The following is a 23,568-nucleotide window of genomic DNA, read 5'->3' on the forward strand; positions in this document are numbered from 1 at the left end:
AAGGTAACACAAAAGTAATCACATGCATAACGTTTGCGGCGTGATACTATCTCGATATTGCAAATAATGCGTGCAAAATAGCCTCGACGTCCAATAACGATTGGACAAAGCGAAGCAATCAGTAAATAGCAACTTGAAAGGTATAATTATCGCCCGTATAACCGTACGCGGTTTTCCACATTTTCCACCACACTTGTGGATATTTATAAACATGAAGAGAGACATTATGTAAGTCGGATATGGGCGGTGCGTATACATACGCGATCGTACGTATAAAGTCGCATGGCGGACGGATGTTAATGAGCAATACGGTTTCCTGAGCGTCGTTGACCAAGAGATAGGATCCCTTTTACATACGGACAATACGCTCTTCGCTTTCGTTATATAATTAAACGCATAAGATCGCGATATCTCGAGGTTCAAGTAGAGCGAGAAGAGAACTGTGTGGCTTTGAATTTTTTCTTAAAGCAAATAAAACATTCCGATTGAAATTTAATTATGAGGTTCATAATATTTATATTAAAATTATAATTTTTAATATTAAAATATCAAGTAATTTGTTTCACGCTAGTAAAAGGAAATGTCAAAGTACAGTGTGTCGAATTATATCTTGGATTCTGCTTTGCTCCTTATTTCTACAGTTTTCCAATTAAGCTTAATACGCATTTAAGCTAATAAAACCATTCGAATCGCGTATCGGACAACTTTTTACTTCGTTCAATTGACGGGGCCCGAACGGACCTCCTCTCAAGACTCGTCTGCTCCCTCGCACGTGTGTGAGTCAGCCACGTGAATCACTTTAGATAAGCCAATCGAGTACAATCAGCCCTTGTGCTCTTACAAGACGCGCGAGTGCAACTTTCTCCGGAACTTAGTGCGCAGCCTTCCTGTTAAATCAGGATCGATTAATTGCAGACAGATAAGCCATGAATTCGTGCAATCGCGCGTGATAATAATCCATAGGAAATTTATAGTTAATTAAAGATAAATCAATAGATTCGTGCAACAGTTATACTTAACAACTTGATGTCATTTGTATATTATAAATTCATTAAATAATCCAAATTGATTTAGAGTTAATTTAGATAAATTTAAACGTTTCCAACTCTAGAATCAATTTTTTCATATTTTTAAACTCTACGTTTGTGCTCTAATTGAGATACATCAACACAACTCTTGCGTTCGATCGTTATCGTCTCGTTGTAGGTTCTCATTAGCTCAATATACACAGTGTTACACGCGTTAATTTCTTATTTAACCGAGCCAACGTTCATCACCATAATTAATTAATTCGTGGAAAAAAGTTGCCACTTGCCGGGGACGGACGTTTGCAATGAAAAGCGCATAACGAGGGACAGGGACATTATCCCACTCGTTATTCTCGCAACCATACGTGCTCTCACGTTAATAAACCGCCGTAAAATCAAGCCGTAATGTCGAAGACGCGCGGGTGCGTTTCGATAGTAAGGAGTTTCACCTCGGATTCTCCGGGACGGAAATAGAGTGCGTGGTGCATGTGCACGCATCGCGGACGTTACATCGGCGTGCGTTGAGTCGCGCGGGGAATAATGCGCAGGCATGTGTACCAATGTTCGACGTTATTTAATGTTATTTGCACAATCAGTAAGAGCGAAATTACGAGAACTTGAAAAAATTGATTGAACGTAAAAAAATGGAAGGCTAGACGCGAAGGCTAGACGATTACGATTAATACGCAACATTTCGGTCTCTAATGTAGCATTTAATTTTTTAGCAGACATTCTTGCACGGTCTATAAAGAACTACCATGCAATTTAAATCAATATGCATGTTTATTTGTCTTCAGAAAGCTTTTGCGTATTATATTTTATCATTGCATATTGTGAGTTTATGTTTTATCTTTTCGGAATCTCAATTGGAATGTAATTTCTCGATTTTACGCGACATTCTTCTCGTTGTTGGAATTCAACTTTATTCTTTTTCGACCATAGCTTCGAGAAGTCCGGGTGACGTTTTAAAATCACCTGTAAAGTACATTCCATGTTAGTTCCTTCCGTTACACGATCGCATGAGGAACATGGGCCACCATAAAGGCGGGCAGTGGGTGCTAATAATGCGAGCATATGGTGTCGCGGCAGGTGGTAGTATCGGCAGCTGCTGCTGAATATCGGCGTATGTGTTATCGGGGTCGCGACAGGCTCTCCTCAACGCTTTCGAAAGCCATCAAGATCCATTCGACATTAAAGTGCCTCAAAAGAGATGTTACATTCTTAATAACTCGTTCAACAACCGAACGACCTTGGCTGATTTTGACGGAAGAAATGATAAATGTGTATTTCCGAGCGTTCCAATTAACCCGAATCTCCCCAAAGTCACGATCGCGACCGTACCTCGAAAGTACTCTAAATATAACGGGTAGTAGTCGAAACCGAAGCATTTTGTGATATTTGCCTCTCCAGTCCTTTACCCAGACTGCCGAGGTTTATATTTGGCGGAGGAGGCTACGTGCATTCCCTCACTCTCTCCTCTCCTCTCTCCTGTTCTTTTTCGAACACTTCCATCTCTAAATTTTTTTTCTCCTGCTTACATTCAAAATTAGAGGTGCTTAAAATTAGCGGGCGAAAGGGGAGAATCTCTCTTTCTCTTTCCCTTTTTCCCTCTTTTTTCAGAGACACGTGGTTAGCTGAAAATGCCATGCTCTCGCAAGAGAAGGAACACAGAAAAGTCGACGAGGAAGACCTCGAAGAAACGTAATCCGAGAGGCCACATCCGCATTACTTTTAAACCGCGTTTCACGCCACTCCGCCGTTTTTCCTCTCCGCCTCGCCTCGTTAAAATCGTGTTCATTCTGCCGCGCCGTTCGAATGGAACCGAACTCGAAATAGAACGATTCCATCGGAATAAGAGAGTCTCGAGCGAAGTTTAGTTTACTAAGGCTCGACTTCGATACATTCGTATCGTCCGATGATAGCAAAGCGTGAATGCAAAAAAGTGTATATAAGGCCGGGTACTCACTAGGAACGTGCAACGCAACGGTTGCTACAATTTTTTCACAATAGATTTGTTCCGGAATAAGACGTACTCACTAGTTGCAGCAACCGTTGTGTTGCACGTTGCACGGTCTTAGTGAGTCCCCGGCATAACATATAAAATCCTAAGGAAAACTCCCATCCGTGATCGCAACAAATTAACACTGCTACAGTAGTCGTTAGTGATCAATGCTATCAAAATCTTTTAAACGCTTATAAAAAATGAACGTTATCTAGTATAAAATATTTTGAATGACACTCTCTAAATCTGAATCAGTGACTATTCATTGATTCAAATTTAGAGAGCATAAATAGCTATATATTAACAGTGTGAAGTAAAAAGTGTGCGGTAACTCAACACAATACTCATGAGGATTCAGTCTTATTTAATATCATATTACACAATATTTTATCATTATACGCTTATCGTAATGAAAATTTTACTATATAGCGTTCGTGGTAAGACATACAAAATTTGTTGGGTAGACACCGTATTAAGCAAGTAATCAACTTTTTCTTTAAAGAGAGTCACATGATTTAAAATATCTTCAGTATCGTTAGAATTACCTGCGATATATGCTCGGACTGGAATCGGATGCGGATCGAGACTATAGTTAATATGCCTCTCGGAAGATCGTCGCTAAGCGATAGGATTAGATATCTTACAAGTAGGTTTGAATCTGTTTGTATAGTTTCTCTATGATTTCGAAAAATAAAAGCAATACTTTCGAGTAGACTCGAACTTGGACAAAATATATATATATAGGTTCGAACCTTCTAATGAATAACTCGAAAAACAAGAGTATTACTTCCAGCAGGACTCGAATCTACTCAAGTATGTTATTGCGGATATTTTTTTCTTTTTTCGTAGTACTTTACTAGAAATTTGACGTCTCTTCAAAACGTTTGTATAAAGAGGTAATTATTTTAATATAGGATTGTTTTTTGATAATTATAAATATTAGACTACCAATCGTTAAAATTAAATATAATAAAAATATAAATGAAAATGTAGACTAAAAGTTACTTAAAACCTTTACACACATTACTTTCTTTAAACTAAGAATTAACTTCATTCTTAGAATTCGAGTTGTTATTTGTAAAAGACTCAATTTTTTAAGATAGAAATTAATAAGTACATTTTGAATCCTGCAAGTACTCATTCTAAAATTCAAAACAAACCTAGTTGGAATCGATTATTTTACAAGTACAATGTATAAAATATTATTTTTTACTATTACTGGAATTACCCTAGAAAATAAAACTTGATTATTGGATTTGACTTGGATTTTTAATACATATCGAACTTGATCCCATACCTAATTGTCGCGCGAATTAACTCGCGATCGACAACGTTAATAATCCCCAATTTGACTACTTAATCGAGATCAGCCGATCATGGCGATCATTACGTCGTGTCGTTTCGTAGTGGCATTTGATAACTAAATCGTGCCGGTGCTTCCTATGTCGCGTATCGGTCGTATGCGGCACACGTGCATGTAGCGGAGCGAGTGAGATGCGTAGTAACGTAATCCGGCTCGTGTCGCTGATCGATAAAGCTATCGCGGCTTGCACGAGGATAAAGTGTTATTTCGTCGAGAGAGGTCATAATATATATCGATCCGATGACCGATCGCGTGCGCGCCTCCGAAACTCGATCGAAGTCTCCTGATCGAATGTTTGCAGAGACTTTTGCTTGCAGAGAGCAAGTTGTGTTTTTTTTCTCCAGTATACTTTTTTCTGCACTGAGGGAAAAATATTGTAGAATCAACAAAACAATTTTGTTGATTTTTCAATTTATTGATCCAATTATTTATTTTATTGAATTAAGTACACGTCTATTATTTGAACAAAATGAAATAATTGAATTCTGAAAATAGTATCATACAAAATCATTTTTTTTAAGTTAATGATCAATTTTGTTAACTCAATAAAATAATTTTGTTGAACCAAGAACATTAACGTTTTTAAAAATAGTAAATTTATTCAAAGAAATATTTAGTTAATGTTATATTATGTATAATTGATAGTATAAAATATTTAGTTAAAAAGAACAAATCAATATAGTCAACAAACAAAATAGTCAAAAGAACAAAAAGAACAAAATATTTTGTACAAATATTTTGTTAAGCCAATCAAATCATCTGCTTGCCAACATACAATCTTCCGGTTTTATTAAATCAACAAAATTTTTTTTGAAAAAAAAAATTATTTCTCTCAGTGTGTCTTCGATAATAATTCATATCAAATGCATTCTTGCGAGGATACATTTACAGGTTGCGCCTGGAATTAAATCCGAGAGAGCGAAAGGGGGGAGGGGGCACGTGAAAGAAGTCGAGTTTAAAACTTCGTGCGAGCGATTTGGAATTGAATTTAGATTACACTTAAATGCATGTCGACATGAGTAGGCCGCGATCTTCTAGCCTAATGAAGACCCGGAGAAAACGCACTTTTATGCGCGACCGCGTTTACGCAGCTGGAGAAATCCGCAGGTGCTCGAGGCGCGCAAACTATCGCAAAAGCAATAGCGCTTAACTGCACGCGGCTAATCGCCAGTGGAGAACGCCGCTTTTCTTCTTCCATTAGAATAATCGAAAAACGTTATATGTATTATGCTTGAAGCAAAAAAATGCGAAACTTTTTACGTCGGTCGGGGTAGCGAGATAAAGCCGACCGCGCGCGTACTCCAAGCATCGTCCAAGAGTGTCGCCGACATTACGCGGACATTAATGTCCTGTCGAATAAGCTATTAATTATCCGGCTGATGTGTTTCCGCGCGCGTGGGCGAGACGCTTAGAGTTACATGTATTATCGATACGATGCCGCTCTTCGCCGCGGGACGAGTACCGAATACTCGTAACGTCGTATCGAGTAACAGTCGATATCCGACCGGTTAGCGTCCGCAGGATCTCTGCGTGGGTGCGCTCGGTGTACGGTGACACGTGGACGTATATCGTTTCCGATTCTCCAATCGTCGCTCGTCGTCAGCGTATAGGATCGTCGCCGTCGCGGTCGTACCGTTCGACCTACTCGCCTCGATCTCTCTACGACGACGTTTACGACACGCGTGGCTCCTTCTCGCTCGCGCTTCTTTCTCCCAAGCCGATCGATCGTGTTTGCCACGAAGGATAGAGAGAAAGAGAGATGTATGTATGAGCAATACGAAGCAATCAACGTCACCGACCACGAAAACGAGCAATCGAACACCTACATTGGTGACTGATAAACAAGTAGTCAATAACGCTCGGTCACATCAAGAGGAGGAAGTTGATGTGGGGGGGGGGGTCGACGTTCTGTATTGTGCTTTTCCCTCGGATTTGTGATGATTAATAATAATATCGAATATCGATATTCGGCACAAGGTAACATTTAATTGTTAAATGCAAACGAAAATGTCTAATTAAAGGAATAAAATTAAGGGAATCCACTGTTACTTTTTAACAAACGGTATTCTAGCTGCGTATTAGGAAAATTAAGTTCCTCAATCTAAAATTATGCTCAATAACGTTACTTTCTTCATATGTCAATATCCTCTGGAATATTTGGTACGAAGGTAGGTCGGATGAATTAATGAACAGGAAGAGACTGATGTGGAAGTATCGACGTTCTGTATAATATCGTGCTTCCCTATTGGATTCGTGATTAGTATTGAATATCAAGTTTGAGCACAAGGTATCATTTATTTGTTAAATGTGAACGAAAGTGTCTAATTAAAAAAATAAAATTAATTTAAACTATCTACTATATTTATTGGAATATCTTGTCCAAAAATGTAGATCAGACTTCGGATGAATTAATGAACAGGAAGAGGTTGATGTAGGTATCGACGCGCGACGTTCTGTATCGTCCTTCCCCATTAGATTCATAACACAGGCCCACAAAATAAAAAAAGTGGTCTGTACTTTTGACCAGACCCACCTATCTTTATGTATTTTGACGCGCTGAATCCGAATCTGAAGTCCGTTTAGCCCAAACACCCTCAAAATTTCGAGTAAATCGCAAAAATAGCTAAAAATTGCGAAAAATCACGTTAACGAGTGCGAGGAAACTTCGAAAATTCTGCTACCACCTCTTCATATCAAGCTTGGTCTCATGAAGCAGTTTGTCAAAGCTTTGAATAAAGATAGTGACTGTTTTCAATACTTAGGAAAGAAGTTTCCCGCGATAAGTGATGCGAAATTGAAAGAGGGTATCTTTGATGGTCCTCAAATTCGAACTCTTTTTCGAGACGAAAATTTCATTACACAGATGAATGACACTGAAAAAGCAGCGTGGCAAAGTTTCAGGAATGTATCTCAGAACTTTTTAGGAAATGAGAGGAGTGAGGATTACCAGAATTTGGTTGAAGAGTTGTTGAAAAATTTTAAAAAGTTAGGTTGCTTGATGAATCTCAAATTGCACTTCCTACATTCTCATCTTAACTACTTTCCTGAAAACCTTGGAGACTACAGTGAAGAACAAGGAGAACGATTCCATCAAGATATACATGAAATGGAAAATCGATACCAAGGAAGATGGGATATCAACATGATGGCAGATTACTGTTGGACACTAAAGAGAGAAACGAATCAGAATGGGAAGAAGAGAAAGAGAAACCCACTGCATAGGTCATTCGAAGAGAAAAGAGTTCGCTACAAGAGAAGAACAGTATAAGAAGAACATCAAAGTAAACCTGATTCCGTACAATTTGTTCTGAAGTAATTCATATCCATAACATTTTTTTTCTGGATTTTTTACTATTCACGATTTTCAGTTTTTTTTTATTTGTGATTTTGCCAAATTTTTTAGTAATGGAGCTCAACAGACTTCAGATTCGGAATCAGCGCATTAAAATACAAAAGAAACACACTTGATCCAGGTCAGAAAAAATTTTTCCGAATTTTCTCGCACTCGTTAACGTGATTTTTCGCCATTTTTAGCTATTTTTTGCGATTTTCTCGAAATTTTGAGGGTGTTTGGGCTAAACGGACTTCAGATTCGGATTCAGCGCGTCAAAATACATAAAGATAGGTGGGTCTGGTCAAAAGTACAGACCACTTTTTTTATTTTGTAGGCCTGTGTAATTAATAATATTAAATAACAATGTTGAGTACAAGATAGCATTTAATTGTTAAATACAAACAGAAGTTTAATTAAAAGAGTAAAATTAAGAAAATCCACGGCTACTTTTTAACAAACGATATTCTAGCTGTATATAGTAAGAAAATAAAATTTCTCGATCTATAATTATGCACAGCAATACTTGTTGCGCATGTCAACATCTACCTGAATACCTCGCGCGACCTCGAATGACTGATCAGATTTCAGATGAATTAATGAAGGTTTGTAATTTTGTTGCAGACACCGAGAGATGACAGGACGACGTCGAGTCCCGGTGGTGCACCCGGCAATCACACCTCGACCTTATCGCCGTCGCCGGTCGGCGACGCGCCCTTGGGTAGGGCGCTGATGGAAGCAGCCTTGCAGCAAGCCGCGACCGGCGTCCAGCCACCCTTAGTCGTCACGCCGTCCGGGTACTGGGTCGACGGTAAAGATCATCGACATACCCTCGATTCCGCCGGCAGGGCATTGCTGCCGGCGCAGCCGGCCTGGCAGCCCAGGATAGACCAGGACGACACGGCCAAGTGCTATCGCCGCTTCTTCGTCGGCAGGGTGAGCCTCTCGTTTCTGTTAATATCCTATACCTAACATCGGAATATCGCGTCATCTTTTTAAGAAGACGAAAAACAGCCGGGAAACTGGAACGAAGAACGATTTCGAAAAACGTGATAGAATGAAAGAGTTTGAAATACTAGCGGGACTCTGTATCACTTGCGTCTCTGTGATCTTCGGCTAAATATAGATAAACGAAGAATATATGGTGGTCTAGATAACTTATGCGTGACAGAAGCGCGATAAAATCGTGGATGTTTGTCAACATCTGCAGACATCTATGGGCGTCTTTAAGGCGCGGCGGCGCGTCTGCTCCAAGATCTTATAGTCTCGGATATATCAACAATGTATTTTCCTACACAGTCTTTTCTATATTTCATATCTTCCGACCGTCTTTTTTCGAACGATCTTCTTAATTTGTCCGATTCGTCATCGAGATCAGGGCGTCACGCGGGCATTATTCCGCCCCTGCAACCATATTCGAGTGCAAGAACCGTGATGAACCATGATCACTCAACCGACGTATGTACGTACGTAGGTGTGCGAGGAAAGGAGGAGGACGCGTGCACGGAGGAGACGGAGATAACGAGAGGGAGAAAAGGAAGAGTCACGGCGTGGGAGGGAAAAGAGGTGGCACGTAGGAAAAGGAAAAGAGCACTTTGGACGTGGGAGTGGGAACGTTCTCATAGCTCGCACGAAGGTCCGATGCCTGGAACTAAGAGAGAATCCTCCTCTCCTCTTTCTTCTCTCCTTTTCTACTTCTTCTCCGCCGATATTCATCCGTCGTTGATTTTCGCGATCCCTACCCGCGATTTTCTTCCACCTCTGCGCTTCTGCCACCCTTTTTCACCCTCTTCCATCCCTCGGTTCTCTCCCTCTTTGCGTTATTTACATCGTCGGATCATCGTCATGACGGGACCAGAATTTTCCCTCGGGAATGACGAGAGACACGATTCGTGTACGAAGAAACGAAAAGAATACGATCTTTCTCGATGAAAAAGGGCACGCGCGAGAAACGGAGCCGTCGACGACGGAAATGCGCGATTACGGAATTGCTAAAACTGCATAATAGATAGCCAAATGACGTAATTGGTGTGATCGGCGTAACAAAATCTTCCATCGAGCGAAGTTATCATTATTTACTGCTAATTAGGCTCGCTAATATCACGCGTCGATGAGTCACAACGTTCTTTACGCCGTTACTATTATTACCAAGTTTTACTGCAAGTATTTCGGAATGTTACATATCTGCTCGGAAAGTCTGCTAATTAGCGATTAGTTGAGTGCGCAAGAAAAAGAGCGCGTTATTTTCCGCTTCCGGCACACCGTTCAGGCAGTTTTTCTAGATAAGACTCGACGGATGAGTTCCCGTTCCGCCTATTGTTACCCGACGGTGTTACCTTTTACTCGGATCGCGCTTGTTTTTCTGACTTGCAACGCGAACGCTTGAAATCCTTAATTTTATGAAGTAACGCTTTACGATAATCCGCGCGGAAACACGAGATACACTGACGTATAAATCCGAAATTAAATAGTTTGTAGAAATGCTATGAGTAATGTAAACGCGATGCTACAACGTCAGAAGCGGGTCTCTCCATGTTGACGCGTGATAATTGAAATTCAGAAAGCGTGCGTTTTAATTTCCGAATTTTCGTGCTTCACAATCTCTGCAGAATACTCTGTAGAAAATAACCATGTCTCGTGTTCTTCTCGTTAAGAAATTCGGCGGAAAGAACGCGATGCGAGTGCAACAGTCGTGTTGTACAATACACTAACGCGAATAACAACAAAACGGATTAGTCGATCAGTCAAAATTGAATCCCCATAATCTCGAGCCGCGAGGTCGATCTTGTTACGTCTCGCGTCGCGAAAATAGCGCGGCGGGAACACGCACCTTCGCTAGAGCGCGATACCCCGGTATCGCGTGTTCCCTCGTAATGCCGTTTGTTACGCGCGTCAAGAAAAGAGAAGTGGCCAGGTCGCACACGTGGAAGAGAGAGAGAAAGAGAGAGGCGATTACTTGCGGGAGATAAGAATGGTGCGCGAGTAATTCGAACCGTAACAGCGCAAACGGTTGTACACCTCGGAGCTGATCATAACGGCTAACGATATCAATCGAGAGGTTGGAGAACAAAGGAGAGTATGGAGTATGGAGTACGGAGTAAAAGCCCGTTGCTTACAATAGAAGGGCGCGCCGTCTTCGAGTCCGCATAATAGCAGGTTGGACGATATTTTCTCAACATTTAAAGGCACAGATCTCGCCCGATAAGGGACGAGCCGGGCGTATAGACATTTCGATAAGAATTAATACGCGCGAAGACCATAAACCGTAACACATAAAGTCCACGAGTCCAATAGTAAAAAAAATCCAGAGAGTTACGTAAGAAATATGTCACATCGCGCTTGCTTTAAATTTATATTAAATTATCGTTTGGAATCCGCTGCAATTTTTTATGGATTTTTTATGGTAATTTTAATTTGCGACTGGTCTATAAATCTCAATTTCAATTTGCGATTAATTTAACAGCCATTTTAATTATAATTCGCAATTAATCTCGTCGAAATCCACGCCGGACAGTTACCTGATATTATTACGTTTAACAATTTAATAGTCATACCGTTGCGTTATTAATGCTGCAGCAATAATGACAGTGGTGGTAATAAACGTACATACAATAACTCGACGGCATGAACTCCTGTGAACTCCGGGCACGTTGCCCTTTCTAACTCCCTCCACCATTTCCCATCCGAAGGTTAGTAAAACACCGGAGGGGAAGAAGGGAGTGGTGTGTGCATGCATTTCACCGTGCACCATTCTGCGCGACCCGACCTTTTCATGCGTCTCTCTAAGCCTCTCTCGGCACTTTTGCTCGCGTGCAACGCACGGTCAACGACGATGCACCGTTTTTATTCGCCGCCGTTGCCCTGCCGACTATCGCGGCTTCGGCAAAACGGTAGGAAACGCTCGCCGCCTCGCAGCCGCCTTTACGGTTATCCGTAAAAGACCGGAGAAACGTATAAGAACCCGAGGACCGTTTCTCTCCCTTGCCTCGTGTCGAGGAGCCTCGCGGAGGACACGCGCGGAATCGTGCGGTCGCGCATTTCTTAGATGAATAATTAAATATAAGGAAACTCGGGTAAATTCAGTCGGAGCTGACGTTTGTACGTGAAACGAGATAGTAGATAGTTGGTATTTACTGGGACAGTTTTTATCTTAGCGTTTCAATTTTCCTTCGTATAATATTACAGCAATTTTTTACGATGTATTGTCCTATTACTAATTACTTCAACACGTACCATATTCTCGCCTTGTAATAATATTTAAATGCTTTGATCAAAGCTTCACTCTGTAACTCGTGCAGCTCCCTGCGGCGATTACGAGGACATTCATGCACAGAAAAGGGACAAGTGTCAAATCAAAACTTACATACTCAAATTAACTATTCATTGTTTCGTATATACGCAACAATCTATAATCTTTTTATAAGAATTTCAACTTTTTTTTCTTAGTTGAACTACCTGAATGACTTTAGTCAAGCAAGTTTTCTTCGCGCAATATAATCTTATTTTTAAAATTATAGATTTTTGCTTATATACGAGTATATAAGTCTTGATTTAATACTTCTTTTTTTCGTGTAGATGTGTCGGAAAGGAAAAACCAATGTGAATTCACCCACTTCCGCTTGGCGAACATACACACGAAACGAGGCAGCGACAAAAAGCTGCTAATCGAACAAACCTGCTAATAAACTCGCCGGAGACTGTTTGCGTAATACGTTGTCCTCGATACGCGGTGTCTCGCGCGAGGGACACCGTGTACGATATACGCGCGGGACAAAACGCGCTAACTACAGTTTGCAAAAGCGTGTGGACGCGTTGCTGCGTAACACGGTGCGCTCAGGGCCGCGATCGCACGCGTGCATGTTTATTTTACTCGCGGTAATTTCGTAACGCCTAATTGAATCCGGAACGCGTGAACTACCGTAATTGTTCTAACGGACGTTGCATCGATTGTGTCTCGCGACGTCAACACATAGATTAACGCACTTTTCGTATCCGATTCGTATTTGCTTATTTATATGTATGCTTAACGCCTTAAAGAAACGTCGCCAAACACGCATTACTTAACAAAAGTTATTGAATAATAAATGAAACTTGAGCGATATGTGAATGTCACAAGAAAATGGAGAAGTGCCTTTTCGGTAGAGTTGTATCTTTGTAATCTAATAATATTTTTTCGTGTGAATTTATATATGTCGCAGGAACTTCGTGTAATTCGTTTTTTTTTTGCAAAATCTCTAGGGAATCCATAAAAAATCAGGATATTGTAAAATGAATAAAAATTATAAATATATAATATAAATATAAATTGAGATATAAATATAATTTATAAATATGAATTAAAATAAAAATCTTAGCTCACAATTTCACTGGCAGAGTCCAGGATCTTGCAAAACACTAAAATCTCGTAGTAAAATTGTATAATTTTTATTCATTCCATACTATTCCATAATAATTTTTTTGTGAATTCCCTCGAGATTTTGCAACAAAAAGAATTACACGAAATCCTTGCGACATGTGTTTTCCACTCGGCAAACTGCGCGTCGATTATTATATATCGATCTTGAAACACAGTCTCGGTAGAATATTCACATGATTAAATCGATAATCAATTTAACAATACTGCTAATAAGTATCCTTTAAATCACTGCAAAGAGTTTATTACGAAAGAATTATTTAATTTTACGAAATCTCTCGGCCTTTTAAGTTTGTCGCTATTTTCCGAAAACACCCTATATATTCGACGTTATATTTCTCCTTTATGCCGATATTTCGGAGACGCATTAGAATCTCGATGATCCCGATGAACTTTTGGCTTTTCAACGGGCTCGCGTTGAAGGAAGCTTATCGCGGACAAAAGATGGAGTTTTTTTCGACCAATCTACCCATGCAACCGTATCCTTGAGCATTGCTCCACACGCGTTTCCCACGATTTTCTCAGCTTTTCGACGAATTCCTGAAAGACGCGTCAGCGACAGCGTGCATGGTATCCGCAGAGGAACCGGAAACCGTGGCTAATTGCTGCACGTAACTGCCCCGCACGACCGTGAAACGCGCGTCGTCTTATCGTCTCGGCTTCTTTTTTCCGCAGGAACACGTGAATCTCGTGGGAAGGGACGGTGAGAACGGCCCGGTCCTGGTCTCGGTGAAGGCCGAGACGGTCGCCGGACAGGAACACTGGCGGGTGCTGCTGCGAGTCCGGGCGGGATCGACGCACGACCTGGTCCCTGCTACGAATCTCAGCTCGAATCCTACGCCGTCGAAAATGGTCAAGGTAAAAACGACGGCATTCAACCGTGATGGCCGCGATAATAAATTCTTCCCAGTCAGCGTAACGTCACGCGATGAAATTGCGAATTAAAACGCCAAGGAGACGCGCTTCTGGGAAAGCGCGTGAAAGACTCCGAAGAATCGTTACAGCGACCTCAATTCAGAAATTTAAGTTATTGCTGATTGGGTATGATAGAATGTCAGCAATATCAGTTCAGAAATTGGAGTTTTGCTGATTAGATAGGATAGAATGTAAAATTTTCGTTTAAAATATTTATTTGCATAGCATGTTTACGTAATTAGATAGAATAGAATGTAAAATTTTCGTTTAAAATATTTATTTGCATAGCATGTTTACGTATTTCGTGAAATATTTCGGCGCATTTTGAGATCAATCATGCGGCTAGAAATTCCTATCAGGTGGAACGCTGCGTTCCATTTTTTAAACCTGCCGACGCGAAACTTGGCTTTCTTGGAGCTATTGTGCGATTTATCATGCGCTGTTTACGTATCGGAGAAGCGCCGCTTATACTGGGTGGCGCACTCGAGACAGGCATACTCGATTACCTGTGTGTTTGAAGAGATAATAAGAAACGCCTGAGACAACAGTCGCGTTGTGTTTACGGAGAACCGATATTAATACGAGTAAAATGAAACGCTCACGGTCCCGGTTTTTCGAAGTTGTTTTAAGATCAAACAGTTGCTCGCACGCAATCGGATTTCTCGTAACGAGGAACGAACCAACGACGATGAGGATTCAATCTAGCGCGATTATCGAATACGGTGTTATCGTGCGTTTGAATTATTTATTAAACTTACAATAGATGAATTACGCAACATGACAGAATTTTTTTCACATTAGCGCACTTCCACAAAAAAGCATTGAAATATGATCGTGATGAAAGGAGCAACACACATTTAGAGAATTCTCGAACTTATGTATGAATCTTCAGCAAACCAAATTAAAACTTAAAAATATAAGTTAATTGATGAAAAATTTTGTATAAAAAGAATTGAGTAAAAATCAAATTTTCGAAAGAGTTATTTTCAAATCGTTATTTTTATTAAAATCGATGCGAATGTATAATAATATAAATCATAAAATAATTTTATTTTCCATCTTTTTCCTTTTGTATGTTTCTTTCTACATTTTGCATCGTTTCTCATACTGGCTATAAAACATTTGTAGATCGTGTAAAATTGCAGAAATATTGATAGCGCTCAAGCGCTTTCGAAAAATGAATAAAACATTTCATAGAGCGACTGTTAAAAATTCGTTACCTTCGGGCGATGGAAATGCTATATCCGGCCTTGGGTCCTATATTCTATCGGTGTATTCCTATGCAAAAACGCATAAACGCGCTGAATAATTTAACGTCCACCGCGCGTATGCATGCTTTATCTCTGTCTCTCTCTCTCTCTCTTGGCTGTTACGTGCGCGATCGCCGTGGCAGGAGGAAGTGAGAGAAAGAGAAAGGAAAACAGAGAAAAGGAGAGAGATAAGGAGGCGTGCCGATGTGATAAAACACAGGAAAGACCTTGCCTCGCTTTTTCGTAATCGTGTCTCGGTCACGTGTTGTTCGTACATGTCCTCATCGAGGAATATTTCTTTCGCAGGCGATCAACGAGTCTCTAAACGTGAACCCCCTGATGCCGGTCATGTGCCCCGGTGCTGGTACCTTGATAGCCCGATACGACGAGCACGCCCTGGTCTCCAGGTTCAAGTTTGGCGTTCTCCACCAGCGAGCCGGTCAACTCACCGAGGAGCAGCTCTTCGGCAATCGACAGATTACACCGGCCTTTCAAGAGTTCCTCGATCTGCTTGGTCAGAAAATCGATCTCAAAGATCACAAGGGGTAAGGTTTCTTTGACCCTTTCCTACACAGTATCCCAATATAGGATACCTGTCTCTTTACAGTTTTTCCACATTTTATAATTGGCTTTGTGTAACACATTTTTTATATACCTTTATGTTCCTGAGACACATATATGTAAAATTGTAAAAATTGCTATTCTCAATATTTGCCTTTTTACTTCTCCTTTATTTCTTTTCGATACCATTTTCCAATTCGCTGGATATTGCAGTTATCGCGGTGGTTTGGATACTCGACACGGTCAAACCGGCGATTCGGCGGTATACGAAGTGTTCCGGGGTCGGGAGGTGTTGTTCCACGTGGCCTCGTTGTTACCGTACAGCCCGGGCGATTCGCAACAGCTGCAGCGCAAACGACACATCGGCAATGACATCGTTGCCATCATATTTCAGGAGGAACCGACACCCTTCAGCCCGGACATGATCGCCAGCCACTTCTTACACGCCTTCATCGTCGTGCAAGTCATCGACCCCTGCACTCCTAATACCAGGTATATTCTTAGATTCTTAGTTGCTTTCCGTTTATACGCCGCTTGCGTACGTCACAAAGCTTAAACTTGGCAAACGGTCCATTATCGAAACGTTTGTCCAAATATCTTTCACACGTCGATCGTGAAAACGTCACTTTTGTTCAAATAATCGATGTTGATTAACGCGAGAAGCAACGAATAATAGTGGCGTTGTATTTTAAGGTACAAAGTCAGTGTGACGGCACGCGACGACGTTCCCTGGTTCGGACCGGCTCTACCGACGCCGGCAGTCTTTCTCAGAGGTGTTGAATTTAAAGAGTTCCTGCTCACGAAACTCGTGAACGCCGAGAACGCTGCTTACAAAGCCGAGAAATTCTCCAAGTTGGAGGTAAGTCTCTTTGTCTAGACGCTTTCTTCCGTTTCCGTCATCTGACAAAATTAGAGAACTCGGAGAGTATCGCGTAATTGACATTCAATAGCTCGCTATCGTGATAATTTCTGAAAAGGACTACGCGAAAAGACGGGACAACTAAATTAATCGCACGATTTTCAGCTACGGACTAGATCGGCTTTGTTGGAATCTTTGATGGAAGAACTACAGACCAAAACGGCAGAATTTCTCGGTGGTCCGCTCGGCCTAGGAAATTCCGGCTTGAGCGTTTGCCCAGTGAGTCCAACGAACGACGTATCCGCTTCAGGAAGTAGTGGTAGCGGCTCGCGGTTTATCGATACGGTACGCAAAGCACTGATTTCCCGTGTGAGAAACGCATCAACGGAGAGCGTGCCGCAGCAGCTAGCCAAGAAAGGTCAACAGACGGAGTCCAGTCCTCCGAGCAATCGACAGTCGACTGTCACGAAAGTAAGTAAATAAGAACGAATGGCAATGTATTTATTATTTGTTATAGAATAAAGTTTTTTCTCAATAATTAATTATGACTACGTAAGAGAAATAGTCAGCAATCATGATTACACGATAAAAATAGATATACAGAATAAAAATTAAACTGCAATTTTAATTGTAGATTAAAATGTAAATTAAAATATAAATAAGATATTAAATAAACTGATAACTGTAACTATGTCAAGGTAAGCGGCAGCAAGCGTTCAGTGGAACCGTCCAGTCCCCTCGGCTCACCGGATCTAACCCTGAGGAGAGATTCGGAACGCGGTAGTCTCGGCAGCCAGGACAGCAGTTTATCCAACACCGACAATCAAGACAGTAGTCTGGCGACATTGCAACAGGACGAATACGATCGCAGGGAATCGCAGGGCACGAGTGTTATCTGCCTCGACAGTGATGCCACTGTCATCGACAAGATCCCGGCGCCAACGCCAGCAACGGTACAGCGATTAACGCACGAGAATCTGCGCACACAGGAGAAAACAACGACAGAGGTGACGCAGCGAGTGATCTCGGAAAGCGATGACAGTTCGCTCAACAGCGAGCTCGAGCTCGATCAGGCCGTGTATCCCGATAGCGACACGGGTCTTGAATCTATGAGTTCCGCGGAGACTCACGATACCACAAGGTGTACGGGTAAAGACGGAGTCGCAGAAAACGAAAACTTGAGGATGGAGGTCACTAGGCTCAAATGCGATAAGCTGGATTTGTTGCGGCAAAATGTGGTAAGTAAAAAATAAATCTAATTGAAATTTTTTATCTTCAAATCCCAAAGACTTGCGGTCACGAAGAAATAATGTCAAACTTTAATCGCAGACATGCCAACGTGAACTGAAACGTCGTCGAGAAAAGGAACTGCAACTGGAGTCCGATTTGGCAACGGCGTCTAAGGAAATCCTGCGACTACGTGCGATGCTGAAGGAGTGCTCCACGAGCATTCCGCTGGATAACAATAACCAGCAGACATCCACCGTGTGAAGTTTGCGAGCGCGACATGTAGCTTTAGGCATGATTACGAGTTGCTCTCGTGAGATGTTAGATAGTATGGCCTTTGCGGTCGAATACAATTGCATGTGCTGTAGATCTGAAAAATTATCTTCGAAAACGTGCGAAATAAATTTTCTTTATCTTTATTAGAGATTTGTCGCAATTCACACGGCTTTCGCACGCACGTTGATTCTTTCCCGTTACACCACTTTCGCGCATAGTTCAATATCGAGATTACTGAAAGACACGCGAAACAGATATCAACAGATGAACTAAAGAACGTGACAGAGACGTAAAATAAAGCATTAAGACTTTTAAACGCTGGATGAGTACTCGATACTTAAACACTATGTACCTTCCATTCACCAGGAATTCATTACTTCCAAAGGTCTATTGTTAGTGCTCCGCAAGAGCATAATAGAGTTTGCAAGATGCTTTACCATGAGGATTGATCATCCAAATCGAGTTTTCTTTCTCGAGGTAGAGATCGGTACAAGTTCTATAAGTCATATACGAGATAGTAGAATTAACACGAATCTGTGAAACTGTGTATAGTGACCAAAGTGTCATCAAGACACTTGCAATATAGATTCAAGATTGTTAGAGTTCTTGTTTGACTTATAAAACACGTGTAATATTTATCTATTAATTTATTGATAGATTTAAGTTGACCATTCGTAGTCAATATACAGATATGGACATAAAAAGAAGAAGTAGGGATATCTGTAATGTTAGTTATTTTAAGAAGCGCGGATTCAGCACTTGACATTAAGAAGAAACAAAAGTTGTCACGATGCGCCGCAACAAAAACGTATCTATCTGTCGAAGCAAACAACACGTAGCTCTCGTTTATTTTTTCGTGGCGCGGATTATCCAATTGTCCACAATTGGATAAAACTTCTTCCATGTTAGATGCGATCTTACGTAGTCGAGAAACCTTTTGTCATGCGCGATTGCAGAAGGAAATATGTACCGCTAGCTACAGTATTTGTCACGATAGACTTACCCGTTTATTAGTTTCCTAGTATTAGATACCAGAGAATAGTTTTAGAGAAACCTCTACGAGATTTAATCATCTTCGAAACACCATCCTCGCGTGCTAGTTTTAGCGACAAACTGATTTCCATTTCGTTTTTAACCAACCGTGCACAGCACCAAATTATTTAAGTATGCATCACGTGTATTCACAAAGTATCGTTACTCCCTTTTGCACTCGCAAACGAAAAATGCGTTATCATTCACTGTTCTCCATCTAAAGTTAAGTATTTTGTATTCGTTCTTGGTTGACAGGTGTCGATCTTTCTGTTATTTCTTATGGCTAGTATTAATACGATTCTTATACCATTATTATTATCAGCTTTACTATTATTAATACTTTTATTAACATTGATTATGTTGTACTTTGTATGATCATTGTAAATAATCGTTAATATAGGGCAGACACTCGAAGGCGCTAAGCGAACTGGCACAAAGAGGAGGAACGATGACGTTCACTCACACATAATACCAAAGTTTAATGTAGTAAAATTCATAACTTTTCTTTTTTTCTTACTTTCCTTGTTTCCCCTGTTTTCCCGTTTTCCATTATTTTTACAGGTTGAAAAGAAATTACAAGTTTCGTTTCGTCAGATACTTTCGTCGAAAAAGGAAATAGAAGCATCGTTCTCGCAACTACTTTGACAGACCATCACATTTATCACTGCCTATGCGATGTCGCCTCGACATTTCTCTTTCGAGAATACGTAAAGTCTGTTCTACTATTTATATAACGTGATTGATTGTACCAACAACACTTTACATACTATTGAAAAACAACGACTGATATACTGCCGCTGTAGTATCGATAATTTAAACATTTGTCTCTCTCTCTCTCTCTCTCTCTCTCTCTTTATCGCATAAGAACAAAACTATTTCTACCGAAAATAAGAAAAAAAGCGAAATTTTTTTTACCTTAAATTCGATAACAGCAGGAAGAGGAAAAATGATGTAGATGAAGATACTAAAGTCGCAGTATTTCGGACGAACTTATTAATAAAACTAGCGTCTTTCAATCTCTTATAGTACCTACTAGAGGATTGAATAGGAATTATATTTTCCGAAATCTACTGATATTCTTATGCTTTTGCGTTATTTATAAATTGATCGAAACGATGACTAGCATATGTCAGCACCATTTCAGTAAGCTTTTGTACATGTCATTGTACAAAGATTCAAAGGCTTGTGGGACATTTTGACATTAAGAAGAACAGTAATGAGATATACATATTATTCTAGAAAAAAGAAAGATATATGAATTATTCTAAACGCGTTAAAATTATTTCGGGAGGAGGGAAGATATACGAATTATTCTAAATGTGTTAAAATGATTCTAGAAGGAGGAAAAATATATGAATTGTTCTAAATATGTTAAATTGAAAATAATGTACAAAATATCTCATTAATCTAAAATAACGACGGATTTGTTTTCGTTGATCGTTGATGTTATGTCTGATAGAGATCTGCGACAAAGAGAAAATTAAATATTTATATCCGTGATTCAATTGGATCTGAGGAAGACAATCCGAGATAAGTGGCCGATAAACCAAAGAATACAGGAAAAATCGCGTCTATGAAGTCTGAACTGCAATATCTATTCTATATATTATCAGAGAAGTAATTACACTGTTCATTAATAGCCCACTGTTCTCAAGCACGGGAACGAGGGTAATCCCCAGAATTTCAACTACGGGAAACAATTACCTTCGTTCTCTTCGTGCAATTTTTTTTTTGCAGTGTTATCGTTGTGGACGTTTATCTTATCATAGAACGTGTACTTTGAGTATTTTCAGAAATGTCTTGTATACTACCTACTATTAGATATCTATAGAGGATTTATATTACGACTATTTATATAGACTATTATACTCGCAAAGAATTTAATTGAGAGCCTCCTTACTTGTACAATGTACATAACGTCGAAAGTTGCGTTCAATTATGGAAATCATCGTCTGATCGGTCTCCGGAGACTAAGTTTCATTACTGTCTAGTGTGATTTCTATGCTGGCCTTGCGAAAAGTCAAAGGAAGATTAATGTCTATATTGTAGAGAGATATTCATTATTATATTATACCATTATTATACCAAGGACAAGAGAACGGACTGAGGAGTAGAAGAGAGAGGGGGAGGATAGAAAATATTGCCACAGATATATATAAATATATTTTGTATCTAACATTAATTATCCATTTCTACAACTAACTCGAATACTTTACTCTTAGAAAAAACAATTTATATATACATATATAGAGAGTGTCTTGGATTTCCTGTGATAACTGTTAATGGCAGGTTTTGGAGATTATTTTAAGATAAAAATCCTGATATCAAAATGTCAATATTATCCATAATAATTTGTAAATGAGAAGTGTTTAAAGTTGATCAAACAAATTATTCGCGCATGGCTGCAAACATCGCACAATTAATATTGAAGATGTATGCAGAGATATGTCAATTTTGATATCAAGGACTGATGCTTAAAAACGCTTTCACTATTATCCTATACCGAAACGTCTGAGTTTCGGATCAACTCAAACACTTCTTATTTAAAGATTATTATACATGTAGCCTCCTCTGGTGAAAAAATTGCTCAGATTTTAGATTTGTGAAAAATTCTGAAAAAAATGTCATATTTTTCACAGATACTTTCAAAAGTAATTGAATGAGGAATATTTCAGTATCTATACATATATATATGAAAATTTCTGGTGAATTGCGCATTTTATTATTATTTTATCTAAATTTTTCTAAAAAAATGTTTCAATTCGTATAAAAAATCTGGGAGTCTTAAAATTTTCATAGACATTCTAATTAATAATAATATTAAGAATTCTGAGACATTTTTCTACCGGAGTCGGCATTTTTTAGGCTCAACGATATCCTATGACGATGACGGTTGACGCAGGAGATCTGGGATACCCTGTATATATCTTCTACCACAATGTGAGACACATTAGGCATTTGATCTCTTCGATTTCACCATTGCGTGGAAAATAATTCCGAGTATTTGTAAAGGGTGTTTACTGAGCTGTCTTAGAGTAAACGCGTTATCGATAAACATAATGCGTTCGTGCTTTCGAGTACATAAATAACAGTCTAAAAGAAAATATAATCCGTGCGTTTATCGTGTTACACCCGCGAAAAAAAATTAATGTGCATGATGTAGACGTAAGACGTACATAAGTACATGGAAAACTCTTAGCGAAACTTTTCGACAGATTAGTCATTGTCGCATCCACTGAGTTTGGGATTCTGTGCTTTCTGGCTTCGCGAGCAATTTGAAACAAACGTAAAAATCGGGGAATTGAATGTTTATCGATATCATCGAATCGCTATTTTTGCGTAAGATGCGAGAGGATAAATGTCGCTCACGCTCAGAGTCCACAAGCTATTATATCGATCCAAACATTTGGCAATGAATAATTCTTTAAAGCACAATTAGAGCATAACGCTACAGGAACCATGCACCAAATAAATGTTATCATAAAATCAGAATTAAGAACGTTTGACACAGGGGAACTCTACGGGAAATATTTCGAATCTGATAAAGCTCCTTATGCACAGAAAATTGCAAGTACATGATGTGTACGATATTCGGTAAACTACGAGTCAATGTCAATGTCTAAGCGGTCTTTGAAAATGCGAAGAGCTTTGATTAGTGGACTAGTCTATGTATATATAAGTATATGTATTATATATACAAAAAGGAGAGAAATAAAGAAGACGTACAAAGCAACAGATAATTATTCGGCTTTTCGAAAATAATATAGGGTTAAATAAGCTTTAATTTTATCATAAAAAGATTTTAAATTCTCAAAAGCAATATGAAGAAGATATTTTGGCACATTTAAATAAAAGATGCCCAGTAAGCAAACTATTTTTGCAGTATGACAACAGATTGGTAGCAACAGATTTGCTCAGATATCGCACTACAGATCCGGTATCATCTGTATCCGCATTAAACTCGAGTGTTTTGCCGGCAGAGTCTGCCTATATAATCTGGCAGTAAATTGTCGACAGAAGCCGAGCAGAATCTGTTCTTTCACAAACATTTAAAATGGAATATATCGTTTAAATAGTTACGAAACAGCAGATTTTATTCAGTTTCTCTGCAATCAATTTGCCGTTATATTCTGTTAACAGATGCTATTATGTTTCTGCTGACATTCTATCGCCAAAATTTGCAGTAAACACTTTCAAAAATCTGTTTTCGACAGTTTTGACTATCAGCGGGTGCCTTTGAAACCATAAAACTTCTTACTGTTCCAAAGACATTATACGTTTAAAAAGTCAATTTTCAAATAAATGTTTCGC

General features: G+C 39.6%; 1 protein-coding gene across 11 annotated transcripts in view; it reads left to right on the forward strand.

Annotated features, from left to right (window-relative positions):
* Window positions 1-22,990, forward strand: part of LOC139777248 (rap1 GTPase-activating protein 1) — a 112,144-nt gene extending 89,154 nt beyond the window's left edge. For all 11 annotated transcript variants that reach the window (XM_071714546.1, XM_071714547.1, XM_071714548.1 and 8 more), the window contains 8 exons: window positions 8,349-8,660; window positions 13,813-13,995; window positions 15,609-15,847; window positions 16,077-16,355; window positions 16,557-16,722; window positions 16,888-17,193; window positions 17,421-17,960; window positions 18,052-22,990. In XM_071714546.1, the coding sequence (XP_071570647.1) occupies window positions 8,349-8,660; window positions 13,813-13,995; window positions 15,609-15,847; window positions 16,077-16,355; window positions 16,557-16,722; window positions 16,888-17,193; window positions 17,421-17,960; window positions 18,052-18,213 (2,187 nt within the window). In that variant the 3' untranslated portion in view covers window positions 18,214-22,990. The remainder of the gene's footprint in view (window positions 1-8,348; window positions 8,661-13,812; window positions 13,996-15,608; window positions 15,848-16,076; window positions 16,356-16,556; window positions 16,723-16,887; window positions 17,194-17,420; window positions 17,961-18,051) is intronic.
* The last annotated feature ends 578 nt before the right edge of the window (window positions 22,991-23,568 follow it).

This window comes from Temnothorax nylanderi, unplaced genomic scaffold (genome assembly GCF_030848795.1).
Source record: "Temnothorax nylanderi isolate EJ_2023f unplaced genomic scaffold, tnyl_v1.0 TNYL_tig0142_pilon, whole genome shotgun sequence".
Lineage (NCBI taxonomy): Eukaryota > Metazoa > Arthropoda > Insecta > Hymenoptera > Formicidae > Temnothorax > Temnothorax nylanderi.